The sequence below is a fragment of the Anthonomus grandis genome, chromosome 1, assembly GCF_022605725.1.
Source record: "Anthonomus grandis grandis chromosome 1, icAntGran1.3, whole genome shotgun sequence".
Classification (NCBI taxonomy): domain Eukaryota; kingdom Metazoa; phylum Arthropoda; class Insecta; order Coleoptera; family Curculionidae; genus Anthonomus; species Anthonomus grandis.
In genome coordinates this window covers 7,755,181-7,775,268 of record NC_065546.1, presented here as the reverse complement: position 1 = coordinate 7,775,268, position 20,088 = coordinate 7,755,181, and the positions used below count along the sequence as shown (strand labels likewise).

At 32.2% G+C, this 20,088-nt stretch overlaps 2 protein-coding genes across 5 annotated transcripts in view; one reads left to right on the top strand and one right to left on the bottom strand.

Annotated features, from left to right (window-relative positions):
- Window positions 1–10,076, top strand: part of LOC126737978 (vesicular glutamate transporter 2-like) — a 63,078-nt gene extending 53,002 nt beyond the window's left edge. For all 3 annotated transcript variants that reach the window (XM_050443122.1, XM_050443132.1, XM_050443142.1), the window contains exons 7-9: window positions 8,937–9,069; window positions 9,403–9,641; window positions 9,702–10,076. In XM_050443122.1, the coding sequence (XP_050299079.1) occupies window positions 8,937–9,069; window positions 9,403–9,641; window positions 9,702–9,905 (576 nt within the window). In that variant the 3' untranslated portion in view covers window positions 9,906–10,076. The remainder of the gene's footprint in view (window positions 1–8,936; window positions 9,070–9,402; window positions 9,642–9,701) is intronic.
- LOC126737949 (uncharacterized) overlaps window positions 1–20,088 on the bottom strand; it is a 541,322-nt gene that overhangs the window by 333,323 nt on the left and 187,911 nt on the right. The gene's annotated exons all lie outside the window — the stretch shown is intronic.

Sequence of the window (20,088 nt, the reverse complement as noted above, 5' to 3'; positions counted from 1 at the left end):
AGTAAACAACTTTGACGATGTTCTCGTCATGAAAAAAACTTTTGAAGAAGACCTCGAAAACCTAAAAGCAGTTTTTAATAAAATCCAGAATGCCCAGCTTAAATTGAACCCAAAGAAGCCGTCGCTTTTTCAACAGACGGTACATTTTCTTGGCCAAGTGGTATCGTTAGACGGAATATTTCTGATCTTGATGTGCACAGTTTTAGTTGTATTGATAATGACAATAAACACGATCAGATTATTGGAATTACTGTTGCTGATGATACTGTTGTTCTTTAAGAAGCAAATTCTTCGGACGCTTTAAAATCAAAGACACAGAGAGATCTTAAAAATATATTTAGCTGGTTCACAAGTAATATATGCCCTTTTCATACCATACTCAACATTTACCAGACTATAGTATAATAACAATATTATATAATGACAAAAATATAAATATATTGTCGTCATTATATAATAGTAGTCGCCTTATTCATTGCGGTGTCGGTCTTTCATTACGTGGAATACTTTACCGGTTATTTATCATTTTTAATCCCAAGATTTTAATAACAGCGTAGTAGCCGCACAGAAGATTATTAGATGAAGTTGTTCGAGTGTCGTAGCTGTAAGGATATAATCAGGTATAATTAAGTTGGCAGCATTAACGAGAACAGCCAATTTGCGGGAAGAGTTAACTCTAGGAAGAGCTATTCTTGTTGAGGAATTTGTGCCTTTATGCTCCGGCATTGCCCCTCTAAACTCTGTTCTAAGTTTAGCATGCACTTCATCATTATATTAATTGTTCTGGTCTTCATTTTGAGTTTCTTGATTTATTGTCACTTCTGGTAATGGTGCCTGGTCTGGTGGGTCAAAGTTTTCTTCCGCTTCTGTTCCCTTTCGGTCGACCTTGTCCTACAAATTATCCGTTACTTGATTTAAGACCTGTTGATCTTTTATTTCCGCTGTAGTTTTCTTTATAATAGAGTTAATTCGGGTTTTTGGGATCAAGTTGTTTCTAAGAATGACGCGGTATTGGTCAGCGATTCTCTGCTCAGTCACGTTCACATTTGAATATTTTCCGCATAATTTAGCATGTAGCTATTATCTGTAGCCAAATATCTGTTGCCCCAGATTTGTTATCTTAAAGAAAATGCGCATTATAGATTCGTTCATGGCACAAGTCCATTTTAAGGGCTGTCTCAGTAACCCTGCTTGAGTGAGCACTATTTATTATCAGATTTGATGCGATACGGCAATCGCACTACCTACCTGGGGAAGGGGGATCGTTCACTTATCCCAGATAATAATAATAATAATAATAATAATAAGACGTTTATTAGCCACCAATACAAAAAAAAGCATAATTACAGAAGGTAATATGATTATATACATGGAATTGAATATTAGAATATTAAACAAAGAGAGCATATTAAAAACAATAGGTTATATAAAGAATTTAGTTAACACAAGTAAGGCAATTAAAAAGCCATGCATTCAGACTTCCAGAAAAGAAGGAAACAACTTCCTGGATTCTGTTAAGGCTTATAATAGAAGAAGTGAGAGAAAAAAAAAACAATTCTTATAGACAAACTAAAAAAAAAACACAAATAGGTAGGCATATACTTATGAGGGGAAAAAGCAGTAGGGGGAAAAATGGATGAAACGGAATGAAAAAATTCTTCTTTTTTCTTCTTTTTTTTTTTTTTAAACAGTTAATTTTTGAATAATAAATGTTAATAGAATATTTTACGTTGCATTCAGTTAGTTAGCATGTGCGTAGTATTTTAATAAAGAAAGGCATTCAAGAAAAATTAAGTTTAATTTAAAAGAAGAAGCTTCGTTTTTAATTTAAAAGTTTTTTCAGTGACAGTCAAATTAATTATTTTGAACTTATTAATCAAATTTGGTACGACATAAGAAAAGGATCGCTTAAAGAGTTCTTTGCTATGGCTAGGAATTGTTAAAAGATTTTTACGTCTTATATTAAGATTATGCACATCATACGATAGGTAAGCTTTTCAAGTAAATAAGGCGGAGTTTTTGATTTAAGAATTTTGTAAGAAAAACATAAAATATGTAATATTCGTCTATTGTGCATATTTAGCCAACCTGCTTCTTTTAATTTATAAGAAATATGTTGCCGTCTTCTTATACCAAATATAAGTCTTAAGCAAGAGTTTTGAAGTTTTTGAATTTTATCTGAGTCGGAGTTATCGAGACATGGTCCATAAATTGTGTCGCAAAAATTTAACGGTGATAGTACTAAAGCATCACAGAGCAGTTTTTTGATACTTGAGCTTAAAAAATGTCTTTGACGATATATTGTTTTTAAGGCAGAATATCCATTTTTTAGTTTTAGGGTAACATGTTCTTTGAATCTAAGTTTATAGTCCATTACTAGTCCAAGATTTTTTGCAGAGTTTTTAAAACTTATTATATTGTTGTTAAGGTGTACATTTAAATTATTTAAAATATTAGTTCGATGATTGTCACTACAAAAAAGAATAGCTGCTGATTTAGTGGGGTTAATCTTTAGAAGTAATTTTTGAGTTTCTATATTTAAGGTATTTAAATCCTCATTTATATATTGATTAGCTTGGATAACATTAGTGTGATGAAATGAATAAAATAGCTGGGTGTCATCTGCATAGCAATGGTGCTTACAGTGTAAAATTTTTTTAGTAATTTGTGAGGTATAAAGAGTATAAAACAAAGGACCAAGAATGCTACCTTGGGGTACCCCAGAGGTAACATCCAGTGCATTTGATTTATTGTTATTAAGCACTACTCTTTGTTTTCGATTAAACAAGAAAGAAGACACCAATGCCAACGCAGACTCAGCAAAACCCATATATTCTAATATAGCCAGTAATATTCTGTGATTTACCATGTCAAAGGCTTTAGAAAAATCTAAGAGAATCAACACCGTAGCTTTATTTTTATCAAGTTCCTTAAAAATATCATCAGTCACTTTAGATAAAGCGGTTGCACAACTATACCCCTTACGAAACCCAGACTGGTATTTAGGAATTAAATTATTTACATTTAAATATTGAACTATTTGATACTCCATAACTTTTTCTAATATTTTTGATAGTATAGGAAGTACAGATATTGAGCGAACATCATTAAATTCAACAGGATTTTTTATTTTGGGCAAAGGAATAACATTGGCTTCTTTCCATTGATCGGGAAAGCAGTTTTGTTCTAAACATACGTTTATAATATGAGTGAGTGGTTTAATTATGGCAGGACAACAAAGCAAAATCGGGGTAATGTTTAATTGATCAACGCCAAATGCTTTAGATTTAATAGATTTTAAGTAATTTATTATTATATCTTGTGTCACCAAATTAAATTTAAATTCAGCCAAATAATTTAACCTACGTTTTTTAAAATACCCAACAAATTCTTCGTCAGGGTTATTATTGTTTTTGTTAATATTAGAAAAAAAAATATTAAGTTTATCTACATCTTGCATAAGAGGAGGAAGTTGTATATTTGATTTATTAGAAATATTTAGTTTATTAAGTTCTTGCCATGTTTCTTTGTTATTACATACTCTAAATCTGTGAGCCAGGTATGCCTTTTTTTCCGCCCTAATTGAACTAGTTGCAAGATTTCTGTACTGCTTATAATTTTCCCAATCCTCGCGACTTTTGGTGTTTCTAAATTTACGTAAAGCCGAGTTGCGAAGTCTTTGTATAAATCTAATATTTGGAGTAATCCAGGGGCAATATGGTCTAGTTTTACCCTTTACGTTTTTTATAGGAGCATGTAAGTTAATTAATTCTAATAAAGATTGAGTAAAAAAAAAACTTTATTATTTAAATCGGCCATATTGTACATATTATGTCAGGGAATCGATTCAATATCAGACTGAAATAAACAAGTGTTGATATTTTGTAAATCTCTATAAGTGAAATTATAAATTTGAGGCTTAGGTATATCAAAGTTTATGTTGCAGTAAATTAGCATATGATCCGATATTTCAATATCCCTTATTCCACAATTCTCCACCGACTCTAAATTTGAGAAAAGTAAATCAATTAAAGACATAGTGGTGTTGGATATTCTGGTAGGGTCAGTTATAAGCTGTTGCAAACCATATAATTCAGTAATTTCGCTTAATGATACCTTTAAATTCAAATCTAAAAAATTTATATTAAAGTCACCCAAAAGTAAAATAGACTCATAGTTAACATAAAAGTCGGTCATAATATTTTCAAGACGGGAATAGAATAGATGTATGTCGCTCTTGGGAGGACGATATATATTACCAATTAAAACTTTTTGATTATTTACTTTTAATTCGATCCAGACATGCTCAAGATAATCGCATGTTTCCTTAAGAACTTCACGATAGTCGATACATGATTTTACATAAACAGCTATACCACCTCCCCTGCCTAATCGATCTTGCCGTATGAGACTATAATTTTGCAATTCTATGACTTCGTTGGTAACCCCTGTATGTAACCATGTCTCTGAAACCCCAATCAAATCATATTGATAACTATCTACATGTACTTGAAAAATATTAAAATTATTTAAGATGGACCTTGCGTTAATGTGTGCACATGAAAACATTATTTTAAAGCAAAATAGAAAATTTTTTGTTAAACAATTAAGGTAAGTAAGTACAGGAAAGGAAGAAAAAAAAAGGAAAAAGGATTAGAATAGGGAGTATATGCTTACAAAAAAAAGATAAAAAAAAAACAAAATTAAACCTAACAACTATCTATAATTATTTTCAATTTCGTGTTTGTGACCCAATATCTTTAATATTGCGGAGGGTTGTTGGGTGGGGTCAGAAATAAAACAGAAACCTGTTTACCTAAATGTCGACGTTTCGACTTATATTAAGTCATCCTCAGGACACTGAAATGGATTCAAGTAATTACAGAGATAAAACAAAGTAATTTCAAGTACATAAAAAACACTATTAAAATAAATGTTCTTTAAGTTACAAAAATTAAAACAACAAAAAACAAAAACCACGACACAGTTAAAATTACATTCAGGTACAATCCGTTAAAAGAAATAAAAAAAAAAAAAAATTAATTTTATACTGTTTTTTTTTTTTTATTTCTTTTAACGGATTGTACCTAAATGTAATTTTAACTGTGTCGTGGTTTTTGTTTTTTGTTGTTTTAATTTTTGTAACTTAAAGAACATTTATTTTAATAGTGTTTTTTATGTACTTGAAATTACTTTGTTTTATCTCTGTAATTACTTGAATCCATTTCAGTGTCCTGAGGATGACTTAATATAAGTCGAAACGTCGACATTTAGGTAAACAGGTTTCTGTTTTATTTCTGACCCCACCCAACAACCCTCCGCAATATCTATAATTATATACACATACATACATATACATATATTTTTCCCTTTTAATGAACACCGAGTTAAGTAAATTAAACACTTATTTACTTTATTTTTATCGTGTTTGTACTATCCTACTCAATACAAAGAAACTTTAAGCAAAACAGAAAATTATAGTACCTATAAATACGTCAAAAAATAAATCATTTGCATTTAATTATTTAACATTTTCAATTTTTTGGCTTTATTGTTATTATATGCATATATATTTAGTAATCATTAGCGTAGAAATATCATTAAACAATATTAGTACCTAGCTTTCAATCATGAATATTATCTACAACTTATTGTTTACAAAATATTGCAATTCAGAAAAAAAAACAAAGAAAAAAAGCCCTTAATTTATTTTTATATCAACTTGGCATGCAGAGAAATTTTTAAATTTTTATTATAATAATAGTATGCAAAAGCCAGTCAATCTTTAAATATAAGTTTAGTTTAGAGTATAAGAACGTCTGTATTTATTTTTTAGGAAGATATAAATAAACATTTTCATTATAATAGTAAAATACATGCACAACCTAATGACCAAAATATTAACGTATTTAATTAGAGAATTCATTAGAGTACCTGTTTTATGTGAAGTCCAGTGTTTACCAACTGTCATTTTTTCCATTGAACTAACCAACACTAGTTTCGCGATAATTATTCACCTACGATTAAGTCATTAAGAGCTTGTTCATCACGAATTAATTTACTAAGCCGTTATAAGTCCACGATTCGGAACTAAATGCCTCTCGTGCCTTTTTTAATAATTGTAAGTTTGTTGATGTTAATAGTTCTGTGATTAGAATACGCGAGCCTTTAAGTTGTTTTTTGGCTGAAATCACACGATCTCGCATCCAACGGCAAACAAACTGGACCACTAGGGGGCGGGGCTTTTGGTTCTGATGTTTTATGTTTTTCCCCATACGGTAGCAGTGGGATAAGTCAGATTTATTTATTTTTACAGAAAGTTTGTCATTAAATAAAGTCGCAACCATATTAAATGGATCAGAGGAAGACTCCTCTAACCCGTGTAGGACTAACGAGTTTAAGTTTTGATTTACTTCCACTTGGGAAGTTTTTTTTTGTAGGTTGACGACGCTTAATTTTATCTCCCTTACCTCCTGGGAAAGCTGCCGTAAGGAGAGTGTCATATTTTAGATATTAGATATCTCAGATATCAGAAGGATGAAGCTCCAGTGGAGTTCATTCCATGTTATCGAACTCTGTTTTTTAACTTAAAATATATGTTTTTAAACTAGTTGATGTTATCTGCGTTTCCAATGAACTTTCTGATGATTCGAGATGTGGATAATAATGTCGATTTCTGCATCAGCTTATAGATGCTTTTCTTAAGGTAATGTCTCTCTGATAATCTTTCTCTTTGGTATTATTCCTGTTGTTAAGACAATAATTGGAACTGTCCGCACTTGTTTCATTTTCCATTGTCTTCGTATCTGGTTTTCTAGATTCCTGTACTTAACAATCTTTTTATTATGTTTTCCTGTTAGGTTGTTATTATTGGAAATAGCTACATCAATAAGGGTTGTCTTCCTAGAAATTTTATCAATTAGGATTAGGTCAGGCCTATTGTTACTTACTCGTTGGTCTGTAAGTACAGTGCGGTCTCAATACAATTTGTGTTGGTCATTTTCAAGAACTGGTTCCGGCTTACAGTTATAATATGGTACCTTCGCTGCCGATAAAAGGGCTTAGTTTTTCTGCGAGCTCTTGATGCAGTATCTTTGCAATAAGATGAAGTGACGTTTCGGATAAAAGGTTAACATTTAAGGCATTAAGGGAGCAGTGAAATTCACCAGTCGTCGAGGATGGGTTGTTGATGTTGATGAGATAAAAATTATTAAGAAACAGTTAGTGATCCCAAGTGCAGCTGACTTGAAAGTAAATAAGACTCTGGATAAAATCCGGGACAGCTTCTACTAGGTTAACTACTGTGAAGATGTAAAATCATTGTGCTGAAAATGTCCGACATGTGCGGCTAGTCAAGGCCCTAGTACAAGACCCAAAGGTTGTATAAAGAAGTATGATGTAGGGCTGCCATTCGAAAGAATCGCCATCGATATAGCCGGTCCATTTGTCGAGATCAAGAAGAAAAATAAGTACATCCTGATCACCATAGATTATTTTAGTAAATGGCCGAAATATTTTCTCTTCCCAACCAAGAAGCGGTAACAGTAACTGAAGTATTAGTGAACAGTGTGTTTGGCAGATTTAAGGCCCTCCTAGAGCTGCATTCTGATCAAGGACGGAATTCGAGTCCAAGCTGTTTCAGAAAATTTGTAAACTGCTTGGGATTTACAAAACACAGACAACAGCCTTACCTTCACAATCCGATAGTATGGTGGAGAGATTCAACAAGCAATCGAAGAACATCTTTCTATGGTGGTAGATGAACATCAAAAGAGTTAACTTGCCAATGTTTTTGCTGGGCTACAGGTCTACAGTTTACCACACGACTGGGTTAACACCAGCCCAGGTTTTGTTAGGGAGTTCGTTTACCATGTGACTTGGTGTTTGGAACCTCAAGCAATAAAAAAGTCACATTGAAGGGTTATGTGGACGACAATGTAGAAATGAGACTACACGATGTTCACGAATACGCCAAAAAACGACTAAAGATTGCCAAGAAGTATCCAAATGAAGACCCGATACGAACTTAAAGCAAACTGTTTAGGATTTCAGCAAGATGAGAAAGTATGACTTTAGAGACCTTAAACAAGAAAAGGAAGTCACCAAAGTCGATTCCAGCCTAAAAAGGTCCATATGCGGATTAATGATTTTGTCCATAGAATCCAGCGTAGCCCTAAGGCAAAGATGAAGGTAGTTTATTCAGATGGGCTTAAGTAATATGTAGGTCAGGCTGATTGGCACGATCAGATTTAAGAGAAGGCAATGTTACAAAGTTGCCTTATCACGACCCTAGCTTGGCTGGATTATTCTAATCGATTTATATTCGTTTATATTTGTGCTTAAAGAACATTCTAGAAATTAGTAGATTAATATTATTGAGGATAGTCAATTATTATTATTAATTGTATGGTCAAGGTTTAAGTCTATAGTTGTGATTTGAGTAAGTCAAATAAGTGATTAGAAATAGTAAGTGTAGTAGTGAATAAAAGTTTCAAGTGTGCTTATTTATTGAACCCACGGGAAATTTGTAACAATATATAATCCGAAAGCCAAGTAACCTTAAATGCAATCAGCCCTTAAGGTCAAATCCTAGCTTGTTTGAATGTCCTAGAAAATATAGGCATGTCTAATAAATTAAAAGGTTACCATAGCATAAGACTTTTGTTTATAAAGCCAACTCTTACCCTTCCCTAACCTAATCTAAATAACATAATTACTTAAAGTGAATAAAAATGCAATAAGTTAACACAGCAATAGAAAGAAATGTCATATATAAAATAAACAATTTTTTAATGTATTTTTCAATACTTTTACTTGACCTTATTTGATAATATAGGAATATCATGTTCAAGGAATTATTAATGCTTAAGCTCAAGAATATTTCTATACATTCAAATTTATTCGTTTTTTTTTCAATATTTTTTTTTATTTTTTAGAGTAGTTTATTCTCCGCAGTACCTACAGTAGGGGCCCTGGTTGGTGCCCTTATTTATGGACCTATTGGCGGATTAGCGCTAAAAAATGGATGCATGTCTAAAGTTAATTCGAGAAGAATATTTCAAGGATTTAGTAAGTAAAATGCAAGGAAAAGATATTGAATTTAATTTTTAATATTGATTTAGATATTTAGATACTTAGATAAATTTACTTTACCCAATACTTTACAGAAGAAAAAGTCTCTGACAGCAATGCAAAGTAAGTTGCATTCTTATAGCAGGATTGTATTTCCAAAAGTTCTAATTGGGACTTCAAATTTCTAACTCAAGCAATGCAGGGCAGCAACTTTTAATATTTATCGTTATTTTTTCCTATACCTATAAAATCTCTGTTTTTGACTTAAAAACTTGAATAAAATATAATAAAATTTCATTTTACATGACTTACAATGATTTTAATTTTAAGGTATATTTTCCCAAACAATTGGACTTCTTTTTCTCTCATACATCGAAAACAATGCTGCCATCGCATCAGTACTTATCGCTGCCACTACTGCCTCATCCGCAGTGACGTGCGGACATATCTTAAATCATATTGATTTATCTCCCAGGTTCGCTGGGATCTTATCGGGTATTTCCAATGGAATTGGACAGCTTATTGCCATATTGGCACCTATTCTTGTGCATTTTATCGTTACTGACGGGGTAAGTTTAAATTTAACATCTAAAGAATTGACTTTTTTAAATGTGTTATGTTTGTTTCAGACCGATAAAAGACTTTGGAGATACACGTTTATCGTAGGTGCTGCAATAGGTGCAATAAGTGCAGTAATATTCATAATTTTGTGTTCTGCTGAACGCCAATGGTGGGATGATGTCGATAAAAAGGAAAATGAAGTTGTGAATGAAAAACCGTTGTCGGAACTCGGACAAATAAATGTAGCGTTTCGCGAAGAAGTTGCTCAATAATTAGTACTCAGTATTGTTAGTGTAAATTATTATTGTTAGTATAAACTATTTTATAAGCATTCTGAGAAATACTCATACTGAGATCATTTTTTTATATCCATATAATACCAGAAAATATTACTACTTTATATAATTCCTTTAATTTCTTCTAATAAAAGCTGTTTATTTTTAGACGATAAGTAAATATTATTAGTTTCCCAATGAAAATTATATAGTGCGTTCTAATACAAATATGGAAAACACTAGGGTGGAAAACGAACCTTTCAATTCTCTTTGGTATCTAATCCTTTTTACACTGAATAAAATAATTTAACTAAATATTTTGTTTTATCAGGAATCAAAAAAGGTTTACATGAAGAGAATACGCAGTTACTGGTTCCAAAGAAGACGAAGTTTAAAAAACTTATACAACTAACAAGTTAATTAATAATTATAAAAATAGTAAATAATCCATTTACAATTACATTCTTATTAACGTCTAGGAATAGTTGTATTTTTTTCTAACCAGGAATATATCCAGTGTTTTCTTAAAAAAAAAAAAAAAAAAAAAAAAACACGTTGAATTAGATATACAGGGGGACGTTTAATCATGCATTTACTGAAGTTCTGTCAATCACTTCCTCACCTCCAGCTAACCTCACTTTAATATGACAAATGGGAACCCCCATCTTGTGATACATCATAGTACGGAGCGTAAAATTCTCTATTCAACGGCACCAAAAAAAAATGAAATCGGTAATTAATGTGTAAGCAAATAGTTAGCGAAAATGTCTAGAAATAATGAATATTTTATTTACGCCAAACTTTGGTATGTCAAATGGCTACCCCATGGTTTGATACATTATTTTAAAGGGCATTCATTATGCTATCAATGGTTGTAAAAAAAAAATAAAATTGATTGACCAAGATGCTATTAAAGTGTAAATCGGTAGGGTAGAAAAACAAATTTATTTTATTAAATGTTCAAAATGCGCGCCGTTATTAGCAAGACAATAAAAAAGCCTATTTTCAAACTCCTTACGAACAATAGCAAGGGTCTGCCCGCTAATTTCTCTGCATTCTTAAAATATTCTAATTTTTAAATTTTCAATACTCTCAGGTGGGGTTTTATAAACTTTGCTTTTTAAGTAGCCCCAAAGAAAAAAGTCTAGTGGGGTTAGGTCCGAAGACCGCGCAGGCCATTCGATTGCATCATGTCTGTCAATCCACTTTTCTCGAAAATTTTCATCAAGCCACTCTCGAACTACCAAAGTGTAGTGCGCGGGAGCTCCATCCTGCTAAAAATGTATATTATTTTCATTCAATAATATAGCACCATGTTGATCTACTTGATTTTCCATAGATTGGATGATGGAAGGGTATATTGCATTTTCTAAAAGGTTTAAATAAATTTCGCCAGTTAAATTTTCTTCCAAAAAAAATGGCCCGATTATTTCATTCCCATAAATTCCTGCCCAAACATTATTTTTTTGGGCATATTGGCTATGGCCTTCCCGAAAAACATGCGGATTTTCATTATCCCAGTATCTACAGTTATGTCGGTTCACCAGGCCATTAAAAAAAAAGGTCGATTCGTCACTGAAGCAAATGTTCTTCAATAAATGGGGATCGTCGTCAATTCGCTGGCACATCACTTCACAAAATTGAATTCTCCTATAAAAATCATCTTCTCCGAGTTGATGAAGAATATGAATTTTATAAGGAAAGAACTTATTTTTTTTTTAACTTTATGTACGGAACCAGTGGAAATATTTATTAGTTTTGCGTCCTTTGGTATAGACAAAGTTAGATCCATAGCAAATTGTCCTAGTACTCCAACTTGGCATACTTCATCGACAACTCTATTTTCATATTTTTTCTTATTGCAAATCGATCCCGTCTCTTCAAATTTTCGTATCAATTCTAATACGTATTCATGGCTCACGTTTTTATCTTGATACCTTTCATTAAATGCTCTCGCGGTTCTGCGAGCACACCGATCTTGAGCTCCATAAAGGAAAATTATTTCTATTCTTTCGACTAGCGTATACACCATTTTATTAACTCACTGTTTTAACTAAAATTGAAAAATTGCACGCGCCAAACTGACAGTTATAACAATAATAAATCGCCTGCTTTTTAAACGCCTTAAAAATGTAAGGTATTGCAGTGTTTTTTTGTACCTATTAGGTAGCATTCGCAAAAAATATAAGTGAAATAAATACACATACAAAGTTATAAGACTGCAAAGATTTATGCAAAAAAATTTGAAGACACTCTTTTTCCTCGCAAATAACGGTACACATTCTTTACTTAAAAAAATAAATAATTTGCTTGAACTAAATGTACTGTTTGTTACTAGCTGGAGGTGAGGAGGTGATTGACAGAACTTCAGTAAATGCATAATTGAACGTCCCCCTGTATATCTAATTTGACGTGTTTTTTTTTTTTTTTTTTTTTAAGGAAGTTATTAAGGGTGGATCGTTTTGAAATGAAAGCACTGTATACACCGTTGGGTGGTAAATTAAATGCCCTTTATGATGTATTACACTATAGGATAGCCATTTGACATACAAAAGTTTGAGGTCGATAAAATATCCATTATTCCCAGACATTTTTGGTCACTATTCGCTGGTATGTCAACCGATTTAACTTTTTTTGGCACTGTTGACTAGAAATTTTAATGCTGCTTATAATGATCAAAGTGAGGTTAGCTGGAGGTGATTAATAAAACATTAATTAAATATAAAATTAAACATAAATTAGGTTTATTTTAAAATGAAAGTCACTGACATTACACAATTTTAAGCCTCGTGTTATCCAATATCCCCTTATAGTCCTCTCCTAGGGTGCTTATCTTATTTTTATTACCAAATAACATAAAATAGCACTTAGAAGGGTTGATTTATAATGCATGAGCTGAAGGTAATCTATTAAATTTAGATCATTATTAAATAAATTCAACGTCATGGGTTCATATTGTATATTAAGGCTAATGTAAATCTGTGTCATCTACGTATATCTGGATTTTAATGTTTTAAAGTATGAGAAGTATAAAGAAATAATAAGGCTCACAATATAGAGCCCTGAGGTACTCCCGAATTAATTTTCGTTATATTAGAAAATGTATAATCAGAAAATATTTTTTGCAATATATTAAAAAGAATGATTTTATTAACTATAAAAGGAGGAATAACCATAAAATTTAAGTTTGCACAACAGAAGTTCATTGTTTATACCATAAAAGGAGAAATATTATCCACGCCACTCGCATTACTTTTAAGTCCATGCAAATATTCATTAATTTCAGCTATTAACTAAGTCAAAATAAAAATGCAATGTATTATTATAATAAATGCTATGATAACAATTAATCCTATTCGAAAATCAAAATATTTTTTATAATATTTTTCCAACAAATTCATCAGTCATTTGAAAGTGTTAAATTTCTTAATTGTTATAGGGTAAAGACCTCAGTAGTTGCCAATCATTATAGTCTAAGAGCCAGCGACACTCGACCCTAAGTCATCGGGAATTGTGATATGAATAATAACAGTGCATCGTTGATTGAGAATATGGGTCCAAATATTCAATCAACGAGTGGACACGGGCTTAGCTTGAACACGGGCGAGTATGGAACACCCTTGTCGACCGGGCAAATCCTGTCCTCCCAATTAGTGTAATTAATTAATGAAAAATAAGAAAATCTTGATTCGTAACGTATTTAAGAATGATAAATAAATAAGTACATGACATTGAAGGGGACAGGTGGCACTTTAAGGAAATATATGTGTGCCGCCCCCTTCCTTGTGCCGAACCCCTGTTGACCCAGCACAAAGGGGTTGCTTGTAACTATTGTGCTTACATCATCAAGAATTTTGACCATTTTTTTTTAATTGAAGTTTAGAATGTGCACATTAAGAATAATTATGTGAGCCGTAGAGAATTCGTATGCCAAATGCGATGTTGACCGGTTTTTATCGGTCGACTTCAGCCCAATACCAAGATGTTTACGACTTATTTTGGGTACTGTACATAGCCGAAAACGGAAGCTTTGTCCGGTTTTTCTTCAGGACACTGTACATTCCTAGAACAGGATCCTATAGAATTTGTGTCCACCCTATCCGTGTATAATGAGCGTGTCAAATTGGGTGCCTAAGCCAGCAGCTGCTAGAGCGGAGACAGTCGGAAATAAAACATTTCCTTCGAGTCATGAAGTGTTTTATTTGCGGAAAATCCACAAATGTCATACCATTCACGGATATTTCATTAGAAAGGTGTTGTAACGCAATAGCACTTCGTCAGAAAAAAAAAATTATGGAGGTCTACAATTTTCCGAGATCAAGGGAAAATGATGGATATTACAGAGAGTGCTACCAAAAGGCTCGTGTCATCAAAAGTAGATGGAAAGAAGAATTCGAAACTTTTTGCAGGGAGAAACATGTTGTAAGTACATAAATGTTCATACCATCTAAAGGTCGTATGAAACTATATTTCATTGATGATTACTGCGGTAATTTCATTGGAAGTAAAATGACGTTAATAACGTTAATGACGTTAATAACGCATGAGTGATCAATTTATCGAAAATTGAAGTCACATATTCTTATCATTCACTGAAGTTAGAGTTGTAAATCACGAACGGATTCAATTGCGCATGTGCATTAATCAAATATCACTCGCGATGCATATTAAAGCTTGAAATCCTGAAAAATTTTCGTAGGATTTTTAAAGGACGGTGAATTGAATGAAGTTCAATAAACTTTCTCCAAAACATCAAGTTAATGGGAAAATTTATTGTAATGAGTGAAAGTACTTGTCAATAAATTACAACTTCATTCGCAAAATTTTATGAGTTTCAGCAAAGAAAATTATTATTTGATAAAATTTATTGAGAAAATTGAAAAATGTAATTGAACATTATCTTACCAAAAAATTAAGTAAATTCAATACATGTTATTTATTCAATTGCAGTGTTCTTCAATAAATCTAATTTATAGAAAAAGTGTTTTTAATGAATAAAATTACTTTTAAATAAATAAATTGATTTCATTCGTGGAATTGTACGAGTTTTAGCAGAGAACATTATTTGTCGATGAAATGCAGTGACAAATGCAGTGATCAATGGTCAAACATTCTTTGAATATACTACTAATGTTTTAATGGCTCGCTGGAAAAAAACAACATTCAAAAGCCTATCATCCTATTTGTCAATGACCATGAATCCCACCTCACTATGCATTTAATTGAATTCTGTGAATAGAATAAGTTGATTGTAATAGGTTTATTTCCCAATACAACTCACACAATACAGCCAATGTGATGTGAGTATATGTGGGCCATAAAAAAAAGTTGAAGAAAAGTAGTTCACGAGTGGAAATTTAGCCAACATTGATGTCAAGTTGGACAAAGTAAGTTTCCCTAAACTATTTTACGACGTACTGCATGCAGTCTCTGAAGACGCTGTAAAAAAGCGAAGATCTTCAAAGATCTAGATGCATTATCTAGAGCTTCGCGTAATAACAATCCTAATTCAATAACAATGCCATTTCACAAAAACTTCTATTTTTAAAAAATCTTTTAGTTACAACATACCGAAGCTTTATAATAAAATACCTCTGCATATAAAATCTTTACCGCATGTAGCATTATAGAATGTTGGTGTTAGTTCAATTTGAGGTTAGTTGGCGTTTAGTGGTATAAGTGGAATGAGACAGTAGCTATTACCTGATCGAATCGGTGTTTAGTACTTAGTACTTTAGCATAATTTAATGCGTAATTTTGTACATTCTTTTCTATACAGAATTTGTGATGCCTATACCTGGTTCAGTAGAGTAGCTCTTAAGCTAGACTGCGCCACGGTTAAGACATAAGTGTTATTTATTTTTTTGATAGTATTATTGTATCTGTTTAAATTTGAAATAAAAAACATTATTATTATTATTATTATTATTATTATTATTATTATTATTATTATTATTATTATTATTATTATTATTATTATTATTATTATTATTATTATTATTATTATTATTATTATTATTATTATTATTATTATTATTATTATTATTATTATTATTATTTTTTAGTCTTAGAATTAAGCCTACTTTATCCCTTTGTGTGCTAGTGTGCCTGCGGTGAGGACACTTACAAATTAATTTTTCCTGACGGTCCTGGTGTGCTTACAGCGAAGAGATCATTGATGACGTATGCGGAAGCGTGTCGCTCCTCTAAATTTAAGTCGAGTATTATTTGTACAGTTTGCATATTAATGTTCGCACGTGGTATTGTTGTGGTAAGAAGTTTTTCAATCTTACAAATTGTCAGAAGTGAGATCGGCTCAAATAAGTAGACTGTACTGTGGACTTTTATACGTTTTACGTTAAAAAACTAAAATATAAATCGGCACGATTTTTTTTTTGAATATTGACGAAAATGAAAAATGTGATATTTCTTAGAGTGAATTGAAGATAAGGATAGCACAACATTTTGGTAAGTCCATTCCATTTGCATGGTTACTTCGTGAGGCCGCTAATTATGAGCTTAACCTAATTAAAAGTTTTATGGGATCTACTATAATTTCAAATAAAAAAGTAAACATTACTATTCGGATTATGGAGGCGATTGCTGACGTGGATGCTATTGTAGTTGATGATGAATGTTTAATGACTTAAGATATTTTGCTTGGAAGAGATTTTCTCGATCAACATCATATAATAATGGAAAAACGAGATGATTTGGTAATGCTCAATATGCTACCGGAATTGAACGAGTGTTTTGTTGTAAAAGAGGTTGTGGATAACATTAAGAGTATTCCTGATACAGATATTAATATTGGAAATATAGATACTAAATCTAAAAAGTTATGTATGGCATTGCTAAATGATTTCTCGGACCGAATTTCGTCATCACTAAGAACGTTGGGAAAAACAAGTACTATATCTAAGGAAATCAAGTGTACCAGTGAAGAGCCCCATAGAATCATCCATATAGAATGCCTGATTTTGAGAAGAAAATACTTAATGAAATGATACTGAATTTGTTGGAAGTATCAGAGTTCACATTTGAAATCGAGTATAAAGCTGGCACATGAACGGCTCACGTCGATGCGTTAAGTCGAAATTCAATCAATGTAGAAGTACACCAGGTAGATATAATAGAAGCCGAATGGATAGTAGCAGCACAACTTGAAGATCCTCACATCAACCGTATAAGAAAAATTTTAGAATTACGTCAAGAAAATCAAGGAACGAAGCAGTATTTCGAGAAATATAAGCTGAAAGATAATAAATTATATAAGTTAAAAGATGGGAAACTAGCATGGGTAGTTCCTCGAATGGCAAGAATGCAGATATGTAGACTATGTCATGATAATTCTAGTCATTTGGGCATTAATAAAACCATAAAGCACATTTGTGAAAATTATTAGTTTGCACAAATGAGGCGATTTGTCACAAAGTATATCAAGGCTTATTTACACTGTGCTTATTATAAGAAAACGGACGTAATCAAACAAGGTAAACTACATCCAATCAAAAAAATCGCAGTTTCATTTCATGCACTTCACATCGATCACGTGGGCCCATTTGTTACAAGCAAGAAGAAGAATACATTTCTGTTGGAGATTGTAGATGGTTTTACTAAGTTTTGTGTATTAGAACCTGTACGTGATCAAAAAAGTAAACATGTTGTTAACGCTTTTATGAACCTAATTGATCTTTTTGGTGTTCCCAATCATATTATAAGTGATAGAGGAACGGCTTTTACTTCGAAAACGTTTGATAACTTTTGCAAGACTTATGGGATAAAACATGTGTTAAATGCTGCTGCTACTCCGAGAGCCAACGGCCAATGTAAAAGGTATAATAAGACTATTGTTAACGCTTTGGCTGCGACAGCAGTAGAAAGAGAAGCTGACAACTGGGACCAGTTTATCAAAAAAATACAATGCTCACTAAATACTTCATTTAATCGAGCCATAAATGTTTAATCGGTTGCAAATCAAAGAATATAGTTGAAGCATAGATTTTGAACGAAGTGCAAGTTCAAATTGAAAGATTGGATTGGAAGTCATGAGTTGCGAGAGAGCATTTCCCAACACATAACCGAAGATCAACGAAAGCAAAAAGAAAGATATGACAAGACCAGAAAAGAGGCTACGAAGTATCAAGAAGGAGATGTAGTGCTGGTGCGAATAGTCAGTGAGGTTCCAACGGGCTCAAGCCAAAAAACTGTTACCGAAGTTTTCGCATAACAAAGATGTTAATTAATGATCGCTATGAGGTCCAGGACTTACGAGAGGGAGCCAAACGAGTTAGCAGACCGATGGTGGTGTCTCCTGATTTGATTAAAAAATGGAATACTTTTCAAGACGATGAATTGTGAGTATAAGACGTATACTTACAAAGTAAGGTCAAAGGACCAATACGATACGAATTTAAAAAAAAATAATCTTAACTGAGATCAACGGATCTCCATACGTCAACGGATTTATGCATGCGAACTAAGGTCAAAGGATCTTAGTTGAGATCAACGGATCTCCATATGGGTATGAGTTATGATTAACGATTCTCAAGTAGAGATCAACGGATCTCTTTAGATCAACGGATCTATATTTACGAATTAAGGTCGAAGGATCTTAGTTGAGATAAACGGATCTCCATAGATCAAAGGATCTATGCGTATGAGTTATGATTAATGATTCTCAAGTAGAGATCAACGGATCTCCATAGATCAAAGGATCTATGCGTATGAGTTATGATTAACGATTCCCAAGTAGAGATCAACAGATCTCTCTAGATCAACGGATCTATATTTACGAATTAAGGTCAAAGGATCTTAATTAAAATCAAAGGATCTCCATAGATCAACGGATCTATGTACACAAATTAAGGTCAGAGTATTTTAGTTGAAATCAACGGATCTCCATAGATCAAAGGATCTATGCGTATGAGTTAAGATCACAAGTTTATATCTGAGATTGACGGATCTATTTGTATTTGATCGACGGATCAAAGAAATAATACTTGAGGTCAAAGGACTTCGGCAATTACTTATAACGCTAAGGCGATTGTTTTTTGCAGGTTAACCCCGCCTGAGGACAGGCGGTTAGGCCAGGATGACCGAATGTAGCAAAAATAATAAAATACATGTATCGATGGGCAGATTTTACAAAGACAAGGGGTCCATTGTGTAATCTACGGAAAAGTACCGGGCCCAAAATGAGACCACATGGTGCTAAAAGCAACCTTAGGCTGGGACGTGATAAGAATACTAATGAGCTTTCAAACTATGGTGGGAATCTACCCACATCTGTTATCCAACTGTTTGCACAAACTTTAGATCTGCTAGAATGTATTTTAAAAAGAAAAAGCTCGGTAGTCCGGAATATATATTTGTTGTGAGCACTCGTGTCTTATTTATAAAATTTTGGTCGTTTGCATAATGTTGAAAGTTTATTTTGGCGTTTTAATATAAATTAATCTTACTCATAGAAAAAATCACTTTTTTAAATTTTAAAATAGGGTGCCATGAATGCATTAAGTTTTATTACACGCCTTTTTAAAATGTTCAAACCATTAATTTTGACATTTACTTAATTTTTTTAAATAGCACATTATTGGGAACAACCACTTTTGAAATGCAGTTTATTTTTGCCAATAATTTAATCTGATTATTTTTTCAATGGGTTGATAAATAAGCCCATAAGAAAAAAAAACCAATTAACAAAAATAAATGCATTTAATCAATAAAAATAGCATAGAAGGTTTGAGAAAGGCATTGATTGTTTGAAAAGGCTGCGTTTTGACGCGTTCTTTAATTATTTTTCAATTGACATCTTGTCAAGCGCAATTATTATTTGGTATTGAAATAAATTTGCTAGTATTAGAAATGTTTACCAATGAAGAAAACGTTGATATGCCGCACGCTATATTACCGCGCATGCGTACTTTCATTAGACAAGAAGGTTGTCGTTTCGAACATGTTATGTTAAAATAATTTGTAAACCTCATATTTTTTCTGTTTGATTACCGTTTGTGTGTACCTATGCTACGTTAGGTATATATTAAATAAAATATGTCGTATTAAGATACTGAAAAAAATATTGCATTAAAAAATGTGTTCTTTTATTCTCAAATATCATGTGTTATGTTAGTTGAAAAAAATAGGCAGGCGTGTCATTGCAATGCTTCCTATTCCTTCA